The sequence below is a fragment of the Zonotrichia albicollis genome, chromosome 5, assembly GCF_047830755.1.
Source record: "Zonotrichia albicollis isolate bZonAlb1 chromosome 5, bZonAlb1.hap1, whole genome shotgun sequence".
Taxonomy (NCBI): domain Eukaryota; kingdom Metazoa; phylum Chordata; class Aves; order Passeriformes; family Passerellidae; genus Zonotrichia; species Zonotrichia albicollis.
This window is the reverse complement of record NC_133823.1, coordinates 26,275,709-26,302,951: the sequence shown is the minus strand read 5'-3', so window position 1 is coordinate 26,302,951 and position 27,243 is coordinate 26,275,709. Positions and strand designations below refer to the sequence as shown.

Below are 27,243 nucleotides of genomic sequence, written 5' to 3'. Positions count from 1 at the left end.
TGATGTGAGAAGAGCAGGAGTACTGGCAGAGGAGCAGGGGGTTGTGCTCAGCAATCCCCTCTGGGGAGCCCCCAGAGGCACTGGGGGGCTGGGGAGGCTGCAGCACCTGCTAATGCTGCCAGCCATTAGCCTGGACTCGTGCAGGAGGTGGCAATGCTTTGTCTCAGTAAGGTGGCAGAAGAGGAGGGAGGTACAAGGGCTCTTTCAGAGGCACATGATTAAATCTTGGGCTTGTTCTCGTTTAGACAATCCACTCTTAGCAAAAACAGGGCTTCTTGGGTCCATAACCGAAATACTGCATGTAAACAATGTTGGTAAGTCAAGCCACTGACCTTTGCTGCTTTTATTGTGATTTTCAGGTGCTTGCAGAATTGTGGAAGGGAGAAGGGAAGACTCCCCTTGAAATTGTTAAAGAACAGAAACTTGAACTGTTACAGGATCAAAAAGAGCTTGAACAGATCTGCCAGGCAGTGATTGATGGACACAAAAATGAGGTGATTATGATGGTGCTGGGAACTTTCTGCACTGTGGCAGTCTGTGGCACTGAAAGGGGGTTAAAATAGCCTCTCTCTTTTTCCCTTTAGATGGCATTTGAGCTCTAGAGCCATAGCAGTAAAGCTGCTGCCAAGATATTATCAAGCTTTTCTTCTTTCTTATTTTACTAAGTGGGTTTTTTGAAACTGAAGCTTACACAAAATGATCTGCAAAACAAATTACCAGTCTGGCTAATGTGCTAAGTCATTCTGAGAGACCATAAAACTTTAATGCAGGAAAGCAAGACTGCAGGGCTCTGTCCCTCTCCAGTTGTACTTCCATTAACCTGACCCTGCCACCCAGCCACATAACTCTGATTTTTATGTCATCTGTAGTGATATTGGGGCAACACTGTTAAACTGTTCTGGAGCTGAAGTTACCTGCCAGCAAGGCATATATTAGTTATGGAATTAGAGACTGTATCAGAGCTGGCAAGGCAGAAATTGTGCTTGCATCTGACTTTTTGCCATATCCCTGCCTCTGTCCACTGCCAAAGAGAGGAGCCTTGCTGGCTCTCCTGCCTGACAGTGGCTGTGGGGTGGGAAGGAGCCAGAGCCCTGTGGCAGCAGCAGCTCCAGAGCTGCTGCCCACTCTGCTGTTCTGCTGGGCTGTGGCAGCAACACAAACGCTTCCCCGTGGGGGATGATTGGCTCTTCCCCATCTCCTTGAAAGACACGCAGCAGCCAGTGTGGCTCAGTCTAACAAGGTCTGAGCTGGGAAAAAAGGGAAAAAACCCTTGTTGATCGTGAAGGGGAGGAGTGGGAAGGGATCTTGACAGAGTCTATATAATCTGCTTTATAAAAAGCAAAATGAAAACAAGTGCTTATATGTTCTCTGGAGCAAAAATGTAAAAGCAGAAGTGAATAGCCTACTTCTAATATAAACAATGTCTAGCTCCATTTGCCATTTGGAAAAAAACATTAACATCTTTTGAGAACAATACCGCCCACTCCAGATCTCATTGGGGGATGCTAAGAGCTCTGCAAGAGCTTTTGATAAAATGAGCTTGCAGTAGGTCAGCGTGACCTCCATCTGACTTGACTCATTTGCAGAGCCTGATAAAAGTGCTGCTGTATTGCCAGGCTGGTATGAAAGCATAGGCAGGGAGGGAGAGAATGGAGAGAACTGACTGGGAAGTGCAGGAGCTGGAAGGTCCATAACCACACTCCCATTTCAATGTGTTTTGAGAGTAATTTTTTTCAGAACAAAATAGCTTCTAAACAGCTGCTCAAACCAACACTGAGCACTTTATGACAGTGCAGGACCAGGACTGTACTGCACTCTGCCCCACGTAGGTAATTTCTAGCAGATCCAGAGTAATGAGTCCTTTCCACTGTGCAACATAACAGAGAAGATTTTAGACTGACAGTAATTCAGATACTGTAATGAGAAGCAGTATTTGCATCTGAATTTGGTATTGGCACAGTGCATAGCTCCTGTGTCTGCAACCCTTCCCTGAACATCTGCAAATATGTCATCCTGTTTCATTGCATTGATTGTGTTCTGCCCAGTAACTCTGACAAGGCAGAGAATGCCTTCCCTGCCACACAAACAGTAGCCAGATGCTTGTCTTTCAGCAGTAGCATCTCCTTTAGGAAGGCCCAAAGGTGAAATTTCTGATCCTTTCAGCTTTTAAACATGGCCCTTGCAATGTAGCAGGTGATTGTGCATCAAAGGCTGTCTGATAGGAGGTCGTATTTTACCAGTTAATTAATCATCATGTTGTAAAGGAGTCCTTGCTTGAAGGAAAGAAAAAACACCTACATCTGAGCTTGAAGGACCTCACCAATATTATCAAATAGATTTTGATTCGCTTCAAATTACCTGTTATGACAGAACATTATATTCAGTAAAATGGTAGATCGTATTAGCAAGGAAAAGTCCATCTCACTTCTCTGGCTTTTTTCCAGGAAGTTGCTGTTCAAGCTGCAGACACTGTAAAATCCAAAAGTATTTTCTGACTCTTTCAATAAGAGGAGCTTTCTCTATTAGTTGTAAGGCCCTGATGCTGTAGGGACTCGCTGTTCTCTCATGGGAGCAGAGCAGGAGCTTATTGCAAGGCTGAAGGCAGTTTTTATAAATAACACTTTATCCAAAATGTAGTCTTTTATCACAATAGGCGAAACAACAAAAATATTCATACCTTGGTTGGGAATGAGTGAAAATGTTCAGTTTTCCTGTAACAATGGTGTCTGTTGCATTTTTTTTTTCTTTAAAGGTTATGGCAATAAAGGCAGGAAATCCAAAAGTTCTAAATAAGTTAATTGGTCTGGTACAGAAGAAAACACAAGGACGGTCCAATCCTGTTCTGGTGAAGCAATTGCTAGAGAAGAAGCTGTCAGGGTAGCCACAAGAGAAAAAGCACACAAGCAACTAAAGAAGCATGTGCTTCATTCTGTCTGCAAATGAACCTTGGTGTCTCCTTGTGCAGCACTGTGCTTGTTGGATATACTTCAAGCAGCTTGAAGTCCCAGCCTTCCCTGGATGCATCAGCCAAAGGCAGATGGGCCAGAGAAAAGCAGGATACAGCCATTTGCATCTCCCATGCTTTGATGTGGCACTTGGAAATGTGATTTCCACACAGCCCTGGGAAACAAGCTCCCAGAGGTGTCTGTGACTACACAGAGAGCTGAAACTGCATGGGTCAGTTTTCCAATAAAGCAGGTACAAACTCAGCTTTTCTGTCTGCCTGTTTGTGAGAAGGGGGATTCACAATCTCAAATCACATCTCAGTCTGGGCGTGCACACCATAACTCACTGTCATTGTGAGCACAACAGGAACAATTATTAAAACACCCAGAAGTCATTGAGGGACCCACTTGTGCCTCGATGCCTTAAGAGAAGGGAACAAAAAGTTCACTGCTATCATTCTTCCTGGTTTCTGAGGAAAGGGGAAAGGATGAAGCCATGAGCTGCTTCACTGTGAGCCTAAGGGTAGTGCCACAAACAGAAGTGCTGGCATCTCACCCTGTCAGATTGTTTGCTCACCTTCTCCCAGTTCTGCACCCACATACCTGCTGTGCCTGCTCTCAGTTCTGAGGAGTGCCTAAGGGCTGTGTACCTGAGCTCTTCTGAGGGTCACAACCCATTTTGGCATCACAGGCTCAGAACAGCAGATGGACAGGCAGCCCTGTGCAACCTACAACAGAACAAGCAGAATCACAGACTAGCAGGAGTTGATTATTGGAGTCCAGCTCCTGGCCCTGAAGAGGACAGCCCCAGCTCCAGTTTGGTTTTTTTTTCCTCTGGAGGCAAGAACTTGGCCCCATGTTACACACACCCAATGTCCAGGGCTGCTGCTTCTCTGGCACGTGGTTTTCTCCTGTCATCTGGAACTGTACTGCTTTGGATGATGCAGTTTGGGACTGTACTGCTTAGGAATGGAACATGCAGTTGGCTGAGCTGGATTCCTTCTCCACTACTTAATCCTAAGGGGTGTTTTGTGCTGGTAGTTTTTATTTTGGGTTTTTTACACAGTTTGTTTTTCAGTTCCTGGCTTTCAGTAATCACTGAAATGCAGGGATCTGGAATAAACTTCCCCATCCCAACCAGCTTTTGCTGATTGAGCCATTAACAGGAAATGCAACAAGAAGGAGCCTGTCAAATTTTCATGTAGTGGGGAAATAAATCACATTTAGTACCAGATGCTTGAAGTTCTTAAATCCCTCCTGGAGACTGCTAAGCCATACTTCTTAAAGATCACACCTACCTTGGGCCTCACAGCTGCTTCTTCAGAATTGTTCTTTAGGATGTGCCTGCAGGGCAGACATTGTCACAGGAGTGCAGCAGGTGTGGCCCTGGGACTTCAGTCACCTTTGGCAAATGTGGTGCTTGCAGCACTAGTTCAAAGTAGGCTGATGGCAGTGCTCCCTCCTGAGTGGCAGTGCTGATGTTGTGTCCTGAGGAGGACATTGCTGTACAAATTGCCTGAGGTTCAAATGCAAACTCCTTCACTGGAAGGGAAAAACTCCTTTGGTTTTCAATCCATTTAATGAATAAAATGTATACCAATTATTCATTAAAAAGTACCTTTACAATTCAAACATCATCCTACAGCTTATAAAAGCAGTAACACAACTGCAGTCAAAAACTGTGACCCTTCAAAAGCCAAGCAAAAAGCCTAAACCTCCAAAAACTCCCAAATCACACCATGCCCAGGATTTCCATGTAATTTGACCTTCACACTAAGACCTCTACTATCACTTTTCACATCATGAGCAAAAGCTACCATTTTTACTTAGAGTGGTGTGAGTTTTCTGTAAGTGTTCAGTCAATGAAGGTTTAGATTATACAACAAAACTACTGGAATTCTGTTCAATCCTTGCCATGGCAGCAAGAAACAAGAAGGCACAATGGTTTCTCCATGAAATCCTGAATCTTGGAGATCCTCATTCAGTTTAGAAAAAACACAGTTTTCCCAGAGGTGGTCCTCCAAAGGTTAGTGTTTTTTGTGGCACAGCTGGATGCTGCTCTGCTGAGTTCCCCACTGCTGCAGTGGGTGCCTTTTAAAAAGAGAAATCAAACCAACAATGTACTTGGAAGAGTAATAAATAAGGTGATGAAGGAAGCATCTCAATTAATGTAGCAAGGCTACTACTGATAATTCTATGGGCTAATTCTTCTTAGCCACTCTTTTACTATGGAATTATACTATATTAATGTGTGCAAAACCTGTTAAAAATCATCAATCAGCCAGGTTCTCTCTGAGTAGAGTCTGTGTCAGTACATCATGCACCTGGGCCTGTGCAAAGCACTGGACACTGTCCTGCATGGCATCCTTATCTCTAAACTGGAGAGACATGGATTTGATGGGTGGACTGCTCAGGGGATAAGGAATTGGCTGGCTGGTTGCACTCAAAGAGCTGCAGTCATTATTCTGATGTCTACATGGAGGCCAGTAATGAGTGGGACTGTCCAGGGTTGTCACTGGGCCTTGCCCTGTTTCACATCTTTGCTGGTGACAAGAACAGTGGGATTGAGTGCTCCCTCATGCATCAGCAAGTTCTCTGATGACAACAATCTATGGCATGGTCGCTGCAGGACAGGGATACCATACAGAGGGATCTGGACAGGCTTGAGAAGGGGGGCTGTGCAAAGAAGTGGGACTTCACGGTGCTGGGGGATGACAAACTTGACATGACCTGGCAACGTGCACTCACAGCCCAGAAGGCCAGATATGTCCTGGGCTGCATCCAAGCCCTGTGGGCAGCAGGGCAGGGCAGGTGAGACCACACGCGCAGTGCGGCATCCAGCTCTGGGGTCCCAGCACAGGAAGAACAGGCATCTGTTGGAGCAAGCCCAGAGGAGACCATGAAGACGATCAGGGGGCTGGAACATTTCACCTGTGAGGACAGGCTCAGACAGCTGGGGCTGTTCAGCCTGGAGAAGAGAAGGCTCTGGAGAGACCTTACAGCACCTTCCAGTTCCTCAAGGGAGCCAACAAGAGAGCTGGAGAAGGACAAGGGCATGTAGTGGTAGCACAAGGGGGAATGGCTTTAAGATGAGAGAGGGCAGGTTTAGATTGGGTATTAAGAAAAACATCTTTACTGTGAACCACTGGAACAGGTTGCTCATAAAAGCTGTAGATGCCTCATCACTAGAAACATTCAAGGCCAGGTTGGATGGGGCTTTGGGCAACCTGTTCTAGTGGAAGGTGTCCCTGCCCATGGTGGGGTGTCGCCCTGTGCTTCTAAAGTTCTTCTAAGCCTTCTGATGTTTACATTTTTGTAATAGAGTTTCTCATGCACTTTTCATGTAAATAATTATTGTTTTGCAGTCCTTTCTAGAAAAAGAAAAAATTGATAAACTGCTGGTTTAACCAGTGTAGTTAAAGAAGTAACAATTTCATCCTCCAATCCACAGTCACATTTAGAATTCTATAAATATTGAAGTAAAAAAATAACCATGCTCTTTTTCGCCTTAAACATCTCAACATGTAAGTGCCATTAATTCCGCGTTGTATTGTAACAGTGTGGGGGTCAGAATTATATTAAGGTCCCTTCCAGCCATTCTCTGATTTAAGTCTCAATCTATTTTCACCTCCAGCTGCCAGAGACAATGGATAACAAGAAAGATTAAAAAGGGATAATTGTAATATTCTTTCCTTCCAGGGAAGGTAAAGAGCAGCCATAGTCTATAAATTTTGCACTATATCATGAAACAGTGAGTTCTGAAATTTTTAAAATCTTTTGCAGACTCAAAACATAAACTTCTTTTTGATACGAGAAAAAAGTGGTTTGAGCCAATTGAGATCAAGATAATGAACCTTTTTAACATTTGTGGAGATACCAGTACCAACTTCAAAGCAGCAGTAGCTGGCAGTGCTCAGACCTAGCAATGGGAAGGCTCAGTTGGGCCAGCTCACATTGCTCCCGCTATCCAAGCCTGCATTAAGGGGCTCATCAGTCACCTCACACCCCTTTGACTGAACCAATACAGCCAAAACATGGGATCCTTTTTGCCTGCCAAGGCCCTTCTACAGCAGCCTAAACAACCACCACCTTCCCATTCCTCTAAATGGAGCTCACAGCAAATTAAAAAAGTGGAGCGCTCTACTGAGCAAATCAAACAGCTTTGGTTTATATCTGCTTAGAGTAGTTGACAAGCACATAGCACATTAAAAAAGCAGAAGCAAGAGCCTCAAGGAATTTAGTTTCTGCTATTTAAAGACAAATTAAACAACCTTACAGGACAGGTGGGTCTGCAGGATAGAAGGCAGAGCCTGACTCTGAAGTGTTCGATGTAGGACATCCTGCAGGCCAGGAGGCTGTCCCAAGTGTGGCTGTATCAAGGCTGGAGCTCTGGAATGAAGATTGAGGCTTTGACCCCAACTTGGAAATCTCATTTAGCTACTCCAGTGCTCTCTGATCTAATGATTGCAGATGCCATCTGTGCAACAGCATCAGGCAGGGTGAATTAAGGACAGTTTCATGCAGATTTTCAGCAGTTACTATCCACGAACAGAGGACCAAGGAAAATGCTCACAAATTAAAAGCTGACACCAGACACTCACGATCATCTCATCTACTCATTGCTGGAAGTCTTTTTGGAGGTCAGGCCTGAGGGTGGAGAGCTGATACTTACTATCTCATATAGCTGAAGTATCCTGTATCTGAGGCTGCAGAACAGGAGAAGAAAGTTGTCTAAAAAGATGCTGGCAGTGCTTTAAGTAGTTAAGGAAGAATTTCTAGCACTCAGCCTTGGCTGCAGAGTTTAATTTTAACTGTGTTAAAAATAGAAATACACGATAGGAACCTTCACTAAAAAATTATAGCAGAGCATTCAGCTGTGGTTTCAGTGTGGCCCCTTTCCACCCTGCTTTGCGGTGTGGTTTCAGGGTTCTGGGATGCTTTTGTGTCTCTTCTGAGCATCCTCTACCTACCCTTACACAACCACTGACCTCAGCAGCACCTTCCCAGGGATTTATGGCCTTGTGTGCATGCTCAACCTGGAGAGTGTTTGTTTTCTCACACATAAAGAAAAACAAATTGGGTTTTCAGTCAGCTGTCTGTTCTCAAACTGCATGAGGGAGAAGAAATAATAGCACACTCCTGGTTAGTTTGCCCTCGTTGCCAGCATCTTCTTAAAATGCTATTTACACATACACACACTGGATTCTGGATCAGGCAATAGCCACTTAAAACTAAGTTACAGCAAACAGGAGGTCTCCATTTATCAACCCAAATGCTCAGAAGCTTCCCTGCACTGGGTTGGCTTCAAGTGGAAGTTGTCCCCTGCCCCCTCAGAAGCCACAAACACTCAGGTAATACAGAGACAGAGAGGACTCTATTGATAAACAGTGTGAGGAATGCAGTGAAATACAAAATCCCAAGTTGTCATGACCTGTAATTTGCTGTGCATTTTTCTGCCCATTGTGATGGCAAATTTAGATTCCATCTTCAAGAGCCCCTGGGCCAAACACAATCAGTAACTAGGGATGACTGCAGTGGAAACACAAAACCACTGGGAATCACTTCTCTCCTGACTCTAGTCCAGCCCACATCCCACATTAGGCTATACAGCCTGAATTTCAACTGCAATAAACCAAACTGCAGAAATGCTCAGGTGCCACCATGAGGGAACAAAGCTGCAGAAAGAAGATAGTTTAGTGAGCAATATAGCGTCCAGGACCATGCTAGTCACAGATCATTAAGTTCTCCTGTAGGGCGTACAGGCATGTCACAACTGTCTACAGCATTTGCTGACCAGCTGCAAAACTAACTGGTGAGGGATCCTGACCTTTGGTTTCTCCCCTTTATCTGTGTGGGGGAGCCCAATTCATGAGCCTGAACAATTCCCATCTTTGCCTGCTGGCTTTGCCCAAGGAAAAGACTGGTGACAGCTATGCCAGATCCCATGTTATCCCACTTCATACACAGGCAGCAAACTAACCCATGCAACATTCCCTGCCTTGTCATTGCAGCCATTGGAGAAAGGCCTCCAAGTCCAGTACCTGGAGCTGCAGAGCTGCACTGCCATGATCCTTACAAGAGCCAACAGCTTCACTACAGGGAATGCTCCCTCCATGCACAGCCTTTTGTGTAAGCACAAAGCAGATCTCCCAACTGGTTGCATCAGCCACAGCTGTAATTGTCTAACCCACTAAGCAGGCATAACCATCAGTAAGTTGTATTTTAGCTGCTCAAGAGGCCACACTTTCAGGCTGGTCCTGGAGGCTGCTAGATTTTTTCCACACAGAAGCTCAAAAACCAATGTTATGACCCCAGAGATTTACAAAAGACACTGATCTGTGTTTCTGAACTCCCAAGTTGTGCTTGGACACCAAGAGACACGAGTTGTTGGCTCAAGCTGCAGCAAGGGATACTGAGACCCAGAGCCACTCCCTCTCCTTTGAGTTCGAGCTGGCATTTTGTCTGAGCTCTGGCCAAACTGACACAGCAGCACTGAGCTGGACACAGTTCAGTTGTCTCAGATTTGACTCGTCCATGTTATTTTTTGGTCTAAATCCAAGCTAGTTATTTTTAAAGCAGACTGCAATAAAACACAGCTGCTGTGGAAATGGCTTCATCAGAGACGAAGGTTTGCAGGTATTTAGTCCACAGTACATAATTGTATGCGGGCAGTCTGCAGAAGTGCCAAAGTTGAGAAATGCAGCCTTTGCACAAAAGTTCCATCAGGGCTTTAAGCCCAGAGACTTCAGTCTTAATTTAATCCAGCTGCCACAAGAACCATTATAATCAATGAACAAAAAGAAGATTTGCATAGTCAGCAACAAAACGCCACTTTAAGCACCTACATATTTGAGAATCCAAGTAATGCTCCTTTTCATAAATAAGAGGCTTCCAACTGAGCATGTAACAAATGAAGTACATTGATGCTGGGCCACAACATGTTTAGAAAAGCTGGGGCCACTAAAAAATAAAGTGCATTTAGTCAGAGCAGGGCTTTAACCACCAACAAAGTCACAGAAATAGTGCTGCATTCTGTGGCTGTCTGCGGTCAGACAGCTGGCACCACCATCATCTTACCCAAGCACCTATTTATGCAAGTCTGACACCACCTTCACAAGGAGCAAGTTTTTCCCTTCTTTGCACATTTCTGTCCCAAAACATCACACAGCACTGCTGTCTACTTGGACAGGTACTGCAGGACATGGTCATATTAATTTTTCAAGTTTGAGCTTTTTCTTTCTGGTCTCTGATAAATCAGAGCAACACAAACGTAAATTCTGCATTTCGCACAGAGGGAAGTGGCCCCTGCTACTCTGTGGCATTTTACCTTAGGTTTGCTCATTAATGTAAGCAGCCCATGTACCCTCCATTTCTGCTGATAATGCTCAAAGAGTGCAAGGAGGAACATAACTGTAATTATCTAAATCAGATCAGGACACAGCAGTATTGTTACTGTACACTGCCAGAGCTATCTGAGTTAAAAGAAAAAAAAGAAGAAAATCCCAGTATTCTACTCATAAACACAGATGCAATTTAAATGTTACAAACGTAATGGGAGCTGTCATAAGAACTGCAGGCATGACATAGCAATTTCAGTTAATACAGCAGAGTAAATTGCTTATTAAATCAAGCCATCCTCAAGCAGGAGCTGTGGCTACAAATTCAAATGATACAATGACATAATTTAACTGCAACAGATCACACTGCTCCCATCCTTTTCTTTCCAACCCTGAGATTTTAGAGCATCTTAGAGGAGCTAAAAATCCTTCCTAAAGCTTGAAACCTTCTGAGAGGCTTAAGCAGAGTGCACAAAAGGGTAGTGAGTGTGTACACGCTGTGCTGGATGCTGAACTTCTCTTGGTAAATAGAACTTAACCTCTTGAACTTAAACCCTCGGAGTCTGCAGGATGCTGCAAGTTTGTTTGCAAATGTTTTTCTCTGAAGGACTGAACAGATCACTTGGGCTTTGTGCACAGGCCAAAGAGCGGCACTGGTGGCAGGAGTGCTGCTCAGGCTTCCTGAATATCCAGTCCTGCTCCCATTCCAAGGCATGGCTCCCGGCTGGTGTCCAAAGTCCACCCCAATCACACTTTGTTTTCTCCCATCCTAGGAAATTAACCAATCTTACTAAAAATACCAAATCACACCTGAAAGGCAAGTGCTCTGTACCACAGCATGACACCACTGAATTGAGACTTTTTGCAAAGTGACAAATCCCAAAGAAAGAAGCAGCAAGTAATTTATGATCTGGATGTACCTGGGCCTGCTGGTGGGAGGGACAGTCCATGCCTGATAGTAGAGTTTTCTCATCTCCACAGAATACAGCTGAAAACAAAAGTTCTCATTTCTGTTCTCGAAAACCAAAGTCAGATGTTACCAGAACAAAAAAAGACAATGCATTTTTCACACCTAGAACTGCAACACCAATAACTTGATCCCATTCAAAATTTCATAATACTCTTTAGGGCACCCATGAAAAAGATCAAATTTAAGAAAAACGCCTAGAATACAATAGTATAGGTAGTAAGCACAGCTAGCAACATGTGAACTGCACCTGACTATACATGTCCAAAGATCTGCACAAGCATGCATGAAACTGCTGAGTGCTTTAGTCCAATCAATGCAAACCATGTGTATGTTTACTGAGACTAACCCAAAAAGCATCCAAAAAAAATGGTCAAAGGTAAAAGAGAATGACTACAAATTTTTGAAGACAAAGTGCTCACTTTATAGGTAGGCTGCAAAAACAAAATAAACAAACACTAAACCAAACCAAAACCATACACACACAAAAGCAGGTTTAAAATGCTGGAGAGATTCCTTGCAATAGCAGAACAGCTTAAAAACACACTCCAAGGCTACATAATTGGAAATGTGGCATTCACGGTTTGAAGCATCTAGTAGGAGCCTGGAAATTCATTTTGGTATCACTGAGCCACCACCTGCAGTCTCTGGAACAGATCTGCCAAGGCACTTCATTTGGAACTGATGCTGAGCCACTGTACCAAAGAAGGACTGCTCCAGTCACACACCCACCTGAATGTGGGAAAAACCAGATCACAAAGCACTTCCTAGTTCTTGGGCAGAGCAGCATAATGCTGTGGTCCTCCAAGGACCTACAGGCAGGACCACAGCTTGGACAACAAGTACAGGGTTTTTTGGGAAAGGATGTATCATTGGTGAGAGACAGGATAACACACTATCTAACTGGAGAGAAGAAGCTGATTAGAGAAGCATTTGGCTGAAGAGCTTATGCACACAGATGTGATTCATCTGAAAAGATCAACATTTTCAAGCTAAATCACAGGTTCTGCATTTTGAAGGCAGGAAGAGGCAATTCCCACCAACAGTTTTTTGTGCTGGCTGCCAGACATTATACTGCTATTACATCTGAGACACAGCTGCAAGTCTGATCCCACTCCAAAAAAAAAGCAATGCGAAGGTACACGTATGATCTGCATTTTTACATTCTAAGCCAGGGTCACTGCACTCCTCCACCTCTTCCTTTTGGGGAGCTGACAGACATTTCCCATTGGTGAGGGGATGCTGTGCACAAACACAGCTCTGACCTTTCAGCAAGAAGCCTTCCACACAACTCCAGATTTCAAAGGCTGACTTTATCCTACTGGATGTAGAACATAAACTCTACTAAAACTTAGGAGGAAAATCCTCTCCTTCCTCTCATTTACAGATGCTTTTATGAGCAGTCCACATTTTAAAATCCTTATGTAGCTTAGAAGACCTGCTGGGATGAAACTGAAGTGATTTTGTCCATTTGCTGAAAACATCAGTTAAAATTAACAATCTCCAAAGAAATTCCTTCTACCCAGCAAATAAGGATTTTTAATTCAGAACACAAACAAAGGAAGGAAGTGTTCAGGTAGTAATTTACTGCCTTGAGCACTGGTCTGCAGAGTTCTTTATTTTTAAAAAAGTGAAATAATCTTTCTAATTCCTGTTTAAAAAGTCCTCAAAAAAAGGGATTAGACTGCTTCTGCATTTTAGCAATTGTTTCTATACCACTAAAAGTGAGCTGATCAAACTTTCCTTTTGCTCACCTGCAGTTTTCGCAGAAGAGGTGAGAAGCAAAGCAAGCACTGCCCCTACAACCATAATGCTAAAACCCTTCCAACACACACACTGAACCCCCTCAGGCCAGGCCTGTGAGTACAGCATGGAAGGCAGCAGAAATGAGCGAGTGGGGAAAGAACCCACAGTACCCTAGGTTAAGTTTTAAGAAAAGTTAAATAAAAGAAAAAATCAATCAATCTCATTACTCATTTACAACAACAATGTGCGGCTAGGGGGGAACTGATAAAGAAAGAGCTCTCTTCAACCTGGGTAACTAATACCTAAGGAAAGACCCCCACAGCTTTGGCTTCAGCTTCCAAGAAAGCTGCTGAGGTGAAAGAGGGCCATGTGGAGGTCAGTAGGTGATTTTCAGAATGGTGATGCAGTGGCACCTGAAAAACTAAACAAGTCATAAATTAAAGCAAACCAGAAAGAGGCAGCTCAGAAGCAACAGGACCCCCAGCCATCATGGAAATGAAGACTGTGCAGCAAACAAGAAAAGATGGACCCAGAGAAGTTCTGGAGGGGATTTTATTGGAGGCAGACTTTGGGATTTTTTTTTTTCTTAGAATAGCCTACAGCAGGCTGACACAATGAATGCAGACACTTTAATCTAGACCTTGTAGATTAAAGGAAGAACTTTTCAGAGCTACCTAAAGGATTTAGGAGCTTAAACTGCACTGCACATTCCAGAGGAATTTGATGTGCAATTAATTAGACTGTTCTGGAATGTCTTTGGTTTTTGTTTTTAAACTGGTTTTTTCCTTGAAATCTCTGAGAAAGTGTGTTTCAAAATCAGAATGTGATTAACTGGAATTCCACATTACGGAATTACAATGAGCAGGAGAACAAATGTATGCAAATGTTATTTCTGATTTCTGTTTCTTCACATTTTTTGGAGTCACTGTTAGCTTATATCCTGGGCAAAAGGTTTTATGGCTTTCTTGAACTAAGCCCCTCTTTATGTAGCCAACTACAACACACTGGAAGCACAATTATGCAGCTAAGATAAGACAAAATACAGTGGTGATGCACCAATTCATCATGTTTGGGGTCTTCTAATGAAGCCCATTACTCACAGAAGAGAATTTTCTCAAGCAGTTAGTCACCACCAGACAGCTTTCCCCATTACTCCTTCCTTTTCTGCAGCTAGTGAGTAGCCTGGTCCTCTCCTCACCATCCCAGAAATGCAATATTAAGAAAAGTCAACACCTAAATTAAAAGCAAACAAACAGTATTTAACTTTCCCTTAACCTTAAAAGAAATTAACAATAAAACAGAACACCTTTCGTGAGCAAGCAAACCTTTTTCATTTAATAAAAAAAAAGACAAAGACAAAAAACAGCCTGCTGTCCATTTAACACTACAGAAAAATACAGAGTATCTTTCTTTAGCTTATTAAAACAAGCATACAAACAAACTAGACACTAATAACAGCTTGCATAGAAACATTTTGTTTTGTACTTTGTGCAAATCTTACTAAATAAGGCATGCTGGCAGGCTTAGGTAGCAATGCAAGAGTTATCAAGGAATGCCGAGGAACCGCAAGGAGAATTCCAGGCAGTCTGCAATCCACATCCACTTACACACTTCACTGGACTTCAAAGCCCAACAGCTGAGAGCTGCAGATCTGTCTGCAACATAAGGCAATATGGTATGTGTAGGGCCCAGCACCTGCTTTCAGCTACTCAGGGGTTTGCTACACATAAGATCACTTGAATTCAGAAAACCTGAGCCAGTAGTTAAAATGGGGGTTTTGGGTGGGGATCAGTAAGAACCCGGCTTCAGGGTGAAGCAAGGGAAGAGGCAAAGACAACAATGACATCAAGGAACACAGCCCTTCACATACCCCTTTTCAGGTTTTGTGTAGATTTTGCATGCTTTTTTATACTGTGAACTTTTCCCATGGAGCAATGTTTTTTCAAGGAAATTTGTCTAACAAGTTATCCAGAAGAGTATTTGTGGAACAGAAAAAACTAATGTGTTTGTGTCTCTTAGCCAGCCAACAAGTGTCTATTGCAGAAATCCAACAGGAATTAGTGACACTGAAGAAGGGTGGCTGTGTAACGAGGAAGGGATGAAGAACGAAGCTGCAGTAAGAGCAGTATCAGAAATCTCAAATAAGTTATGTAGCACAGAGGGAAATTATAAGGCCTAACTGGAATAATATTTTGCCTCCTTCTTCCCCCTCCAAATCAAGTATTTTCAGGAAATATTGAAGTACAACCTTCTTCTGAAAGCAGCTTTGCATTAAAAATCTGTTTAAACTCCAAAAGCTTTTTCAAAACACATTTTAAAAACCCGTGAACAATAATCTTCAAAATCCCCCAGTAATTTTTAACATAAAATGGAATGTTCCTGGGCTAGAGCTGCCAGCTCCTTCAGGAACTCTGGGAAAAGCGCAGCTGCAAGTACGGCGTTCCTCACATGTGCAGGAAGGCTGGGATGAGCCAGGCCTTTCTTTCCTTTCTGTCCCAGGAAAGGCTGCAGTACGGCTGGGTAAGCTTCAGGAAGACTCCTTCCTTTCCCTGGGTTGCTGCTGTGATGGACATCACCTAAAGACGGGAGGAGAGGGAGAGGAAAGAAAAAAGACTCTGTATATTAAGCACACAGAGTACTTGTACAGTGTCCAAAGCCAGTTTATAAGGATTGTGTTCAGAACTGTAATTTGCAGTACCCACATTGTGCAGGGAGATACTGCACTAATCCAGCATTTTAAAGTTCTACGTGGCCTGGTTCTATTGCATTTTTTATTACCTATCTTTCCCCAGGTTACATATCATTCAGTTACAGCTCTGATGAGAGAAATATGTGGGCAGAAGAGGAGTCAAGGGAAAGAGTAATATGGATTTACCTTCTGAAACATCAGATAATATCTACCCGTCTAGAGCCAGCATGGTTGTCTCCATTTCAACGATACTATGCTCTATCCCTCCCCCACACCCAACTGTCATTCTGATTTTATTTCTCTTTCTCTATCCTCTCTCTGTGAATCACCATGTCAATGGGTTCGAGGCCGAGCTATCACATCACCACAAGAGTTTGAAGCAAGTTAGAAACTAAGGGGAAAAAAAAATTAAAATTGGATTTTTCTGCAGCTATAGGCCCTACTAACTACCCTTACTTCCCTGTAAAGCAACTAACCATTAAAAAGAGAGCAAGTGAAAGCCACTGTGTGTTCTGCTATATGATCTCTGCTGCCAGAGTTCAGGGGATCAGAGCTCAAGTATCAGAATGCATGGAATTACAGTGACAGCAGCACTTAAATTTCAATCAATTGCTCCTTGTTTCAACCTGAAGCAGAACTGCCCTTTAATTAGATGATAATTAATTTAGTGAAACTAAAAAGGTGACAAAATCTAATGCTGATGGAAATAAATACTCTACAAAGAAAAATTAACCTGTAGAACTCACTGCTACAAGGTGTCATTGAGGCCAACAGCGGACACAGATGGATGAAGTCCCACCTAACTCACAAGTGGGATGCTCTCCTGAGATGTGTAAGTAAATAATTTAAAAGAAATAGAAGGGCTGTTATGTTCATTCACACACTGCAGACAAGCCCAAAACTGCATTGCTGCCTTCAGAAGGTGTTTCCCTTGCACTGCACACAGTTTATTTTAAAGTAAGAGTCTCGAGTGACGCCAGCCTTGCTCTGAAACCCCTCCAAGCAGCAAACGGGGAGCTGCAGATGAAGGCCTCACTCGATGCTGCACAGCAATCCTCTATTCAATAGCTCTGCACTTTTGTTCCTTGCCTGTACTTCACCCAAGGCACTCTGGAATTACTCTTCCAAACACTTGAAAAAAAAATTTCATCTCAATCATTTAACAGACTCATACTTTTCTTGAGTTTAAAATACCTTTCCAACTCCAGACTTATCAATCATTCATGTTGTTATTCTACAAATTTCTACCTACTAGAGACAGAGTACAGGAATTTCTATTCTGTGGGAAAATCTGACTGTGGGAGGAAAAACAACTTAAATTATAGATTACAATGAAAAGATAAAGTTTTAAGCGTCCCCTGAAGATTTTTTCTCAGATTTTCTACTGTCAAAACATTTCATAATTAATATTTTAGGGTTTTTTAAATAGTTTAGGCAATATAACCAGAATGCTAGTACACTGTCAAAGCTTTGCCCTTCTTCATATTCTTCCTTTTAAAAAGAATCAAAATTGATACATCTCTAAAAATATTTTTTTGTTTAGATTCAACTGCTTGTTTGGAAAAAAACCCAAAAAACCAGAAAGGCACAGAAAGCTGATCTAGGAACTAGAGACTTCGGTTTTTTTCTTTGATCGAGATTGTTCACTTCTCTCTAGGGTCAGGATGCAATCTGAGTCATACAACTGAAAATTGAGCAAATGAGTACTCTGTAGATTGTTACCAACGTACTGAAAAAGGGACAGCTTGCACATGGAACTACATCGTGACAGCTCTAGATGTGTAACCAGAGCCCAAGCTGCTGTGGAAGAAATCACACACTACTGCAAGCAAAAAAGAACAAACTGTACCATTTCTGTTCAAAAACCTTCAGAGACCAACCCTGTAAAGTGAAAGAAAATTCTCTATAATGTTTTGGTTTTACATTTGTCTTCCTCACTAACTCTGCCTTCAGGTTTTCATATGTGACTTCTGTAGGAGGCTGACTATGCTCAGACCTGCAGAGAACACTGGGGTTTACTCACCACTTCTTTTCAGGGGAAAAATCCCTCAGAGAGCAATCAATATGTCTGACAGTCAGAGATGGTGTTCAAGCTAATGCAAAGAAGTCCACAGGCAGTTCCCAATTTGTTGTTTGGTTTTGGTTTGTTTTTTTCTTTTTTTCATTTACCATTATTGCAGCAGTTCCTACCTTGCATTTTTTAATCAACATAATGAACTACTGGTTGATGGGCTACTGAGCCAACTCTCCCCCAGGATTACAGTCTGATGACTTGCATCACTAGTCCTGCAGGGAACCAAATCTGCAGTTATCCAGAAATTTACTTACTCTCCATTTATTTGTCAAGAGAAGCCTTCTTTGCAGGAGTTGCCACTATACAGAACAAAGTGTACTAAAAGAGTGACTAAGCAGCCTTGTTTCAAATTCTTAAATAATGACCAGCGTGAGTCAACCTGGCAAATTCTGAAGCCCACAGAAGAAAACTGACGTAAAATAGGAAGTATAAATAAATGTCATTGGGAATGCATTATCTGAAAGTTCTTATTGCCAGCACCTGAGAATAAAATGACTCTGAATATTGCCTCCTAGTCTTATCTCCCACATGCTAGCTACAATGCCATCTAATTGTTCAGCTTTCCATTCTATGACACCAAAATGCAGAGCCTAAAATGCTACTGACATGTGCAGGACACAGCTTTTTTACAGCAGACCAACAGATCAATTCTTTGGGATGCAGCCTTAGCAAGATCATCATTTTACAGACTAGATATACTGCAAACCTTAGAAACACAGACTATGCTGACTACAAACTAGGTAGATTATTCTTCAGAGTCTTGAAAAATGAAAACACAATTAAAATGCATATAAAGACTCCTGATTTCCACACCTCTGGAAATCCAAGAAAAGCATCAACATCTTCACAGAAGTATGGGCAGAGTGGGTGATTATTAATGACCCCCAAAGATGAGTAAGCACACACCTGTAAATGCAGCCTCTCTTGAACCCTTACAGAGTCAGCTCTTCATGACTCACCAAATTTGACATATTCCCATCATGTGGCAAGCTGGCTTTTAAGAGAAGCCTGCATCCAGCACTGCCCACTCAGCAGCAAGCTGAGAACAAGCATGTCCTCAGGGCAGGGCTTCAGCTCTATCCATTGCCTGCCTGTGTCTGGAAGGTTCTTATTTGGCAGCTAAAACTTCATTTTATTTATTTTTACTAGCTTGCCCCACAGTGGTAAAAATAAGTAGAGGTAACTGTAAAGACAGGTGCAGTATGTGCTGTGCTGAGAGGCAGCAGATGTTACAGAGTCCCCTGCAGAGCTGGCTTGGTGGGGTGATACCTGTGTAACTCCCCACTGCTCAGAGACACACACCTTTTGGTTCTTTTCTGTTTGTTTTGCTTTGCTTGCCATACAATAAAGATACCAGCCAGAAAACTTTCAGTGTCTTATCTCCTTCAGTGGTAGCCCAAACCCTGACACCAAGCCTTATTCAATTGTTGCAGAAACCAGTTCATCCTGGACTTCTGTCCTTGCTAACATTTATCAAAAAAGAACCAATGACCTAGCTGAAGGTCAGGCTAAAAATAAAATTAAATCATGCACATATGCCACCTCACCTCATGCTTTGAAAGTGAGTTTGTTTACTGACAGCAAGCCAAGGACTGATTTTGTTACTTCTTTAAACAGACATTTTATATCTCAAATAAAAACTTGTAAACAGCAAAGAATATCCAAATAGACCCATACACTGTGGTCTGCTGAGCATCATCACTTTGAAGTCAGAAGACTACAGCTGGCTAATGACATTCACAACACACCACACCTTTTAATCATCTGGAGAAAAGGACAGGGGTAATTGGTAAGTCATTCCACCAGCCCTCCTCTGAGCGTGCTTATCATTTACCTCTGGTGAGCAATTCTTCTGCAGCATCAGACATGTCCACACGAAAAAGCAGGTACTGTTGGGCCTCCAGGAGAAGACCTGGGAAGTCTTTTTCAATGGAAGCAAAATGTTCAATCTTATTTTTCACAGATGCCAGCACCTGCCAAAACAACAGTAACAATTACTTCTTTCTCCTTTGCTCCCAGTGCAGCCACAGACTGAATATTCCAGGCTTTCTCTACCTGCATTAGAGTTCTGACAAAAGCTATGGTCATACAGAGTTTCCAGTTCTTTGCACAAATGCAATTAAAACATGGAAATGAAATAATAAGCTTTCAGACAGGTAGGACAGCTACATGTGAAAGTGAAAGGAGCTAATATAAGGTTTAAGGAGCCAGTAAAGACACTGCTCCAGTAGGCATGGCTAACACCTGTGTAAATACCTGATAGAGCGAGCGCACGCTAGGCTGAAACACCATGTTGGTGTTGAGCAGGAAGGAGCGGAGAAGCGGCTGTGGATAACTTGCCAGCTGAGTAATAATCCCAATAAGCAGCAAATTTACGTGCAAGGAATTCTCCAGCATGTTCTCCAGCTTCGACAACACTACGCTGATGAATGGTCCTGCAAGAAAATAAGAAGGAATCAATGCTTTTGTTTTCACAGAAGAAAAACCCTAAGATCCAGGAAAAAGGCATTTAAAGGGAATTTTGACCATCATAACCAACCAAATTAGCCCTCCCACACAGTAATTAAGGACAGCAGGGAGAAAACCCAAACTGTAGCTGAACAGAGAAAGCAGACTTTACAGAGGTGTTGAAAGCTTTTGTGGTTAGCAGCACATTTGCTACCTAGCCAATCTGTTTACATTAATGGCTTATTTAACATGCATGACTATTCCACTTGTATGTGCCAATAAAGATTTAGCCTAGGACATTATAGTCTACCACTCTATTCCCCTTTAATAAATTGGAAGGGTACTACTAGTTTTAATGCAAATAGAATCTGCTCTTTTTACTCTTCCCATGCCTTATTTCTATGTAAGAACTGGGCAAAATGAATTATTGCTAGCCTTCTTGTTCTATCCAAACACTGGTGTTCTAAAGAAAATATGAAAATGCTAAATGCAAGCTGTGATATTTCCCATCACAAGAAAAGGCATCTTCAGTATACTAAACACTCACACAAAGCAGGGAAGACATTAAAATAGATTTATAAGCATAATTGCTGGTAGACATAGGCGTTATCATATAAATGTCACCAACAAGTAATAGCTTTAGTTTGTGCATTCATGCTGAAGGACAGCCACTGAACTACAGAAGCATTTACCATGAAGTGCATAAACCTTTAGTGCTCAAGCTTATGAAACCTTTGCAAGGCTGAGAATGACTTCACTCAAATGCTATCCTGTCAGACCACACAGCTGGGCAGATGCCTGAGGCAGCCAGTACAAGAGACCCACTCACAAGTAATGTCCCTTGTCACACACACAGTCCCACCACACTGTTGCAGTTGCATAAAAGCTAGGAAAACCATGCAGAAGAATGATCAGCACTGTTATCTTTGAATATCCCACCCTCAAACCTGGCAAAAGATACATGCCATGGGCATTTCTAGGGTCAAGCAGGTGGCCATAACCCAACAGCATTCCAGCTCCCCTCAGCTTGCACATGGCTGCCATTGGAGCTGGCTGGGCACAGGCATAGCCCAGTTCAATGTCCCTGCTGGAAACTGCAGCAGAGGCTAAGGCACCTCTGGCCCAGAGCAACAGGAAGGATCAAATGAGGAGTGCCCCTGCTGCCATTTCACTTAGCAGAGCTCCACTAAAGGCTGGAATCCATCATGCTTTACAGCAACTGTGAGCACAAACGCAGCACTCCTTCCAGACTCATCTCTCAAGGCTAATGGTGGCACAGGAAAGGTGGGAGGGCCAGTGCTGGCAAGGCTTCATGTGGCTGCTGCCTTTCAACCACCACCACAGCCATCAGAGCCCGAGCACCCAGTGGAGCAGACAGCCCCAAACACTTTTGCTGAGATACAGTTTCTTCTGTCCCAACATAATCTATCCTGTTCATGGTGACATTTTCACAGAGCTCCTGAAGGGAGCTCTACTGTATCAAAAGGGATGGCAGAAGGAGCTGACATGTGTCACTGTTTCTCTTCTCTAGGTAACACTTCAAAACTGAGTAGGTAAAGCTGAAGCTGCAAGGGAGGTTACCAAATACATAATTTTTTTTAAAAAGTGATAGCATGACTTTCACTCTCAAGAATTTACTGAAATGAGACTCAGAGGATGTAAGCAGAGTTTAGAAGCCTTATAAGAAACAGGGTAACTAGATGACATGTCAAAAAATTACTCCTTTCATGGCCATGAAGTCAAGCACTGATATATGGAGAAGGAGGAAACAAAATACAAATTCCTGTTCCTGAACAAGTGAAAATACAGATGACATGCTTTTACCATGGATATAAGACACTGAGAGAGCATTTTCTTCACAGATCCACAGGCCTGAAGGGATCATCTTTGCATTGCTGACACTTACTGGCTGTGGGAAGCTTCTGTCCGAGAGAGGCCTCATCCCTTAATGCCATCCCAAAACAGTAAAGCAACCTAAAAACTTTATCAAACATCTACAAACATAACACAGCCTCCCAAATTAGACACAAAATCATAGAATTTGGGTCAGAAGGGACCTCAAAGACCCTCTAGTTCCAAGCTCCCTGCCCTGGGCAGGAATACCTTCCATTAGACCAAGCTGCTATCTTTGAAAGGCCCTGCAATTTTAACATTTCCAAGGTGTTGTTGCAAGTACCTCCTTACATGCAATCACTTAGATCTCCATTAAAGCCAGGTAAGGAGTCTAAAACACACTGTAGATGGGTAGCAAACATCTAGGCTTATTGTGTTTAGTTTTTATCTTCATTTTCCTCAGTTCTGAGGTTTTCATGGGTTTGGGTGAGGGGTGGGTTTTTGAAAATGAACAAATGGAGAGGGACTAGACGAAGAATGAGAGGCAGAGAGAACATTTTTGAGCTACATTTGACAGAAGATAATATGAAACAAAGATTTGGATACAATTAGCTTCTGGTACAAGGAAATAGCCACCACAGCAAAAATAGCAAATTAGTTGAAAAACAGACTAGATTTTTCAATTGAGAAACAGTGCCAAGCATTCTGGCCACAGTTGACATGAAAGGGCTGCTTTTCAATGAACACATATTTTCCCCCTCCAAATGAATGAGAAGCCATCTTATAGAGGTTTTTTGTTGGGTGAGGAAACCTAGTACATGATTATTTTTTATTATTTGCATTACTCTGGTATCCAGGAGACCTTATTAAAGAACAGGAGCCTGTAGTGCAAGGAGCTGCACAAACACAGATCAAAAGCCCACTCTGACCTCCAGTAGTAATGCCATTCCTGAATAGCTTGGACAGTCAGCAGAGAGCAATCCTAAATTGCTGCCTGGCACTAGACAGAAAGGCATGCCAACAGCGAGGGCAGGCCTGACACTGGAGAACAGCATGTCAGGGCAGAGCAGGGAGACAGGCACGTACAGACACGGCACCAGTGCTGACACCTTCTGCTACAATGTGGAATAGCAGAGAGAGGAAAAATGGCTCTGTGATGTTGCATCCATCACATCAGAGGTGAAAGCTGCCAGAAAACAAATTATTTACCTGGGCTCTATATATTAAAATAGCTACTCTGAACACCTTTCAACTGAAAAAGCTTCCTCAGGTGTGACAGAGCTCTAACATACAAACAACATAACCCCTGATCAATGTCCTAAACAATTACCAAGGGAAAAACCCTGAAACACTACCATATGCTTTCACCACACTGATGACTCTGCTGTATTTTCACATTGGATCTCTCACTCTCCTTGGAGTGGTTTCAGCTATGTAGGCTATACCCTGTTGAGTGTCAGGACTCTTCCTTGCTCTATGCTTGTATTGTGTGCCACACAGTGTGATCTCATTTGGCCCCCTTTAATCATGATGCCTTCTTATATTTGTTATGTATGTAATTAACAGGACATTCCACCTGTAAATGGAGCACTCTGGCTCCTTGGAGAGTGCTTGGGAGAGACATCCTCCTTTGGTCCAAAGGGAGATGATATGCTCTCTGCAGAAGGGGTATCTGCTGAGAAATTCTCAAAGTCCTCATCTTCTTCTGCTGGAGAGACAGGATCAGGAGCATCCAACTTCTGCTCCTCCATGCTTGCACTGTTTGGAACCAGTTCCTTAATAATTCTGTCATACTGTGCAATGAAATCCTCACCATCTGTGCTCAGCAGTTTTACACTTAAGTTACAATCTGCCTCCTGAGAAGAAATCTTTAACTCTAAGTCTGGCTGTGGATCAATCTCAGTCATTTTCTGTTTTATTTGTTCTCTCATTACACCTTTAGCTGAACTTGAATTTCTCTTACTGTGCTCATCCAAGTCCATTTCCAGCTGGGTCTTTGCAAGAGACCCATTGACTATGGTCTGGCTCTGTACCTTGTGTTCTCTGGCTACATTTAAAGCTTTCTCCTTGGAGCTGTCATCATCTTGAGTATCCTTCTGGGCACATAACCTGTAAACCATAACATCATCCTGAAAGTCTGACTCCTCTATGTAAGAGCCTTTGATGAGCATAATGGCGTTTTTTTTCATTTCCTGAATGTGTTTTGGTGGCTCTGCAGGTGGCTGCATTTCTGTGCTTCCCAGATCATCAAACGGTTGTGGCGAGCTCACATTAGAACCAGGAGAAATCCCTGTGTCATAGCTATCATCCCATTCTAGCTCCAGCTGCATCTTCTCACTGAATGGAGTCGCTCGAGCAGAGCTACACATGCTAGGTGTCCTTTGCTGGAGCCGAAACATGGGGTGCTCCACATCCGCACTGTTCTCCTCTGCAAGCGTCTGGATAAAGGTGTCTGGATCAGGATTTACTCCATCATACAAGGCAGACCAAACCTTACAATCTTTCATGCACTGGATGATGGCTTCTTGAGCTTCCCCCAGGTACTGCAAGTAGCTGATGTCCACAGCTCTTCCATATTCCACAATGCAAACAGATTCAGAAGAGCATCTATCAGGATCTGGAAATAAAGAAGATGACTCGTATCAAGAGCAGTGCATCAAATTTTCTCCAGCAAGGCATCCACTAAGATGTTGCAGGGAGAGTCTTTAACCCTAACAATCCAATAAGGAAGAAGGACCAAAGCACAACAAGTGAGATTTACTCATAAACACACAACTTCTTCCTATCACAGAGCTGCAACTCAAGATTTCTATGAGAGCAGCCTGCATTCAAATCTTAATGCAGCAACCACACTGAGACAGCCAGAGTTGTTGCCATGCATCAGTACACTGTTGTCATGAATGCATATTCAAGCTGGATAGCTGTTAAAACAAGGTTTCGATAGACCTGGACATATGGAAGGAATTAAACAAACTTTCTACTCCAGACCTGCCCAGTTTATTGTTGCCCACCACATTTCCTTCCCCTTCTATTCCTTCACGATTCCTCCCATATGGTGCTACCAAATCAAACTCAATTAATTATTTCATCTCCCCTTGCGCACCAAGTACCTTTAGTTTGTGCTGGTTTTGTCCAGAGAATATAGTCTTTTCCTTGGCTTTCAACTGTCAAAGTGATTCCAGTGGAGCAGCAGAGAGGTGTCAGGGCCAGCAGTTTTGCAGCAGACACAGAGTAACAGTCTCTCTCTTTCACAGCCTGCCGCTGGCTCAGCATCATGTGGTTGCAGGGGATCAGATACCTGAAACAGCAGTGCCCAGCATCACTTATCCTTTCATGTCAGAGAAAGCAGCAACACACAGAATTCCCTTCCCACCTTCCTGCCTTCTCCAAAAACAGCAATAATAAGGAGACAGTTGCATCAGAACAGGAAATCCTTTGGAGGTCAAAGCAAACCTGTTGTAAGAAAGTATGGAGGAAGTGTGGAACAGGCAGATGTCAAAGGCTGGCAGAATTGTTTGGTCTGGCTATGAATGCATTCTGTCTCAGAATTCTCAATTTATTTGTTTTCCTGGGAAATCCAGAGAGAGGCAGTTTCCAGGCAAGCAGACAGAAAAAAAAGGAGGGAAGGGTCATCCAAGCATCTTACAGCAGTAGATCAAGGCTGAGCTCTTAGGCAGAGGGAAGAAACTAGAGGAAGGTAAGGAACAGAGAAAGCACAGTCTCATGTTGAACTTCTTTAGAGAACTTTGGTTTTACTTTTTAAAGGCACTTTCATAAGAGCCTCAGTGTTAACTGCACCAATGATCTGCCATTTAAAATGCCAATAAATTCTAAAGGATTCCCTAAATAAACAAAAGGATCAACCACAGCACTCTGATGCTAGCGTGGTGATGTACTTGTGCTCGCAGAGATCCTAGCAGTATTTCCAGGGACCACTGCCAGATCTATAGGGAATTTCACCTTTATGCCTGTGTGTGGAGGGACAGACAGTATCTGAAATATTCATGTGATCTGCAATGCTAAAAGCCCAAATCAGTTACACCAATATTTCCAAACAAATAACCAGTCCTCATCTAATAAACATGCCCAAAATATGAATATTTTGAAGTAATGTACAAAATCACACATTAAAACCAAAAATTATCACTGCATTCAGTACATCACTTAATCTACCTACAACAGTGCAGGAACATGAAGAATTCTCATCGAGCAAGGAATCAAAGAGGTGGAAAACAATAACAAGGGTAGGAGCTGCAAACAGTATACAGGTCTGTATCACAATGCATAATACACTAGAGAAAACATGCAGGAGGGAAGAATTATGCATTTAAAAGCAGGGAATAAGGACTTTGGAGGTGAAAAATATATTCTTAGCTTCTCTCACTTTCACAGATATAAATCACAAGAAAAATCTCTTGCTCTGGAGATCTCAGGACGTAAATCAAACTTCGTCAGGTCTGGTAGACTTTTGTCGGAACCATAAATATTCTTATCTCTGTAGTTACTTGGATTTCTGCTCTCTTGGAGAACTCCCACCCAGCTCTGCATCCACAGAGACAGACAATATGTCCCAGAATTAGCATTAAAAATGGCAAAAAGAGTTTGGGCTTTACCTTAAAACTAGCTGTAACATCACATCTTCACAATGCAAGCCAATGAGCGTTCTGAACAACGCCAAGGAGACCACACAGAGCTGGAAAATGATAAACATTGTCAGCTTTTGATCTGGAAATTTTCTTTCCAATCTTCCCTGCATACTACATTACAAAATGGCTCTGCCAGAACATCATGATTTATAAGACACTCTTAGAATGACACTTCATTTAGTCAGCACCCCATGAGATATTTTTTTGCAAGTTGTCTAGGGCTATACACGTAATATGTAACATTTTAACAAAATACAATCCTAAACAGAATTTCCCTTCAAATAAGCTATTTAAAAAATCAGTCTTAAACATTATTCAAATTTATTAATTTAAGTTGACTTAGCATGAACTGAACCATGCAACTTCAAATACAGAGTTTTAGTTTTTACCTGTGACACAGAACTTGAACCAATTAAAGGTCTTTTCTGAAAGAAAAGTTATAAGTCACTTCAGGTTTCTGTTGCTTTAGGTATAAGGAATTAGTGTTCTGCACATTAAGAAGCTGAATGGTTGAAGAGCTTCACAAGATGCCTTTGGAAGAAGTCAGTTTCTTGCATA

The 27,243-nt window shown here is 42.6% G+C and overlaps 2 protein-coding genes across 17 annotated transcripts in view; one reads left to right on the top strand and one right to left on the bottom strand.

Annotated features, from left to right (window-relative positions):
* Positions 1-3,209, top strand: part of GATB (glutamyl-tRNA amidotransferase subunit B) — a 42,241-nt gene extending 39,032 nt beyond the window's left edge. For all 4 annotated transcript variants that reach the window (XM_074541145.1, XM_074541142.1, XM_074541143.1 and 1 more), the window contains 2 exons: positions 360-494; positions 2,753-3,209. In XM_074541145.1, coding sequence (XP_074397246.1) covers positions 360-494; positions 2,753-2,881 — 264 coding nt within the window. In that variant the 3' untranslated portion in view covers positions 2,882-3,209. The remainder of the gene's footprint in view (positions 1-359; positions 495-2,752) is intronic.
* FHIP1A (FHF complex subunit HOOK interacting protein 1A) overlaps positions 688-27,243 on the bottom strand; it is a 92,926-nt gene continuing 66,370 nt past the window's right edge. For all 13 annotated transcript variants that reach the window (XM_074541129.1, XM_074541136.1, XM_074541130.1 and 10 more), the window contains 6 exons: positions 26,653-26,732; positions 25,150-25,337; positions 23,616-24,656; positions 20,015-20,193; positions 19,593-19,731; positions 688-15,571 (listed from right to left, as the gene is read on the bottom strand). In XM_074541129.1, coding sequence (XP_074397230.1) covers positions 15,354-15,571; positions 19,593-19,731; positions 20,015-20,193; positions 23,616-24,656; positions 25,150-25,337; positions 26,653-26,732 — 1,845 coding nt within the window. In that variant the 3' untranslated portion in view covers positions 688-15,353. The remainder of the gene's footprint in view (positions 15,572-19,592; positions 19,732-20,014; positions 20,194-23,615; positions 24,657-25,149; positions 25,338-26,652; positions 26,733-27,243) is intronic.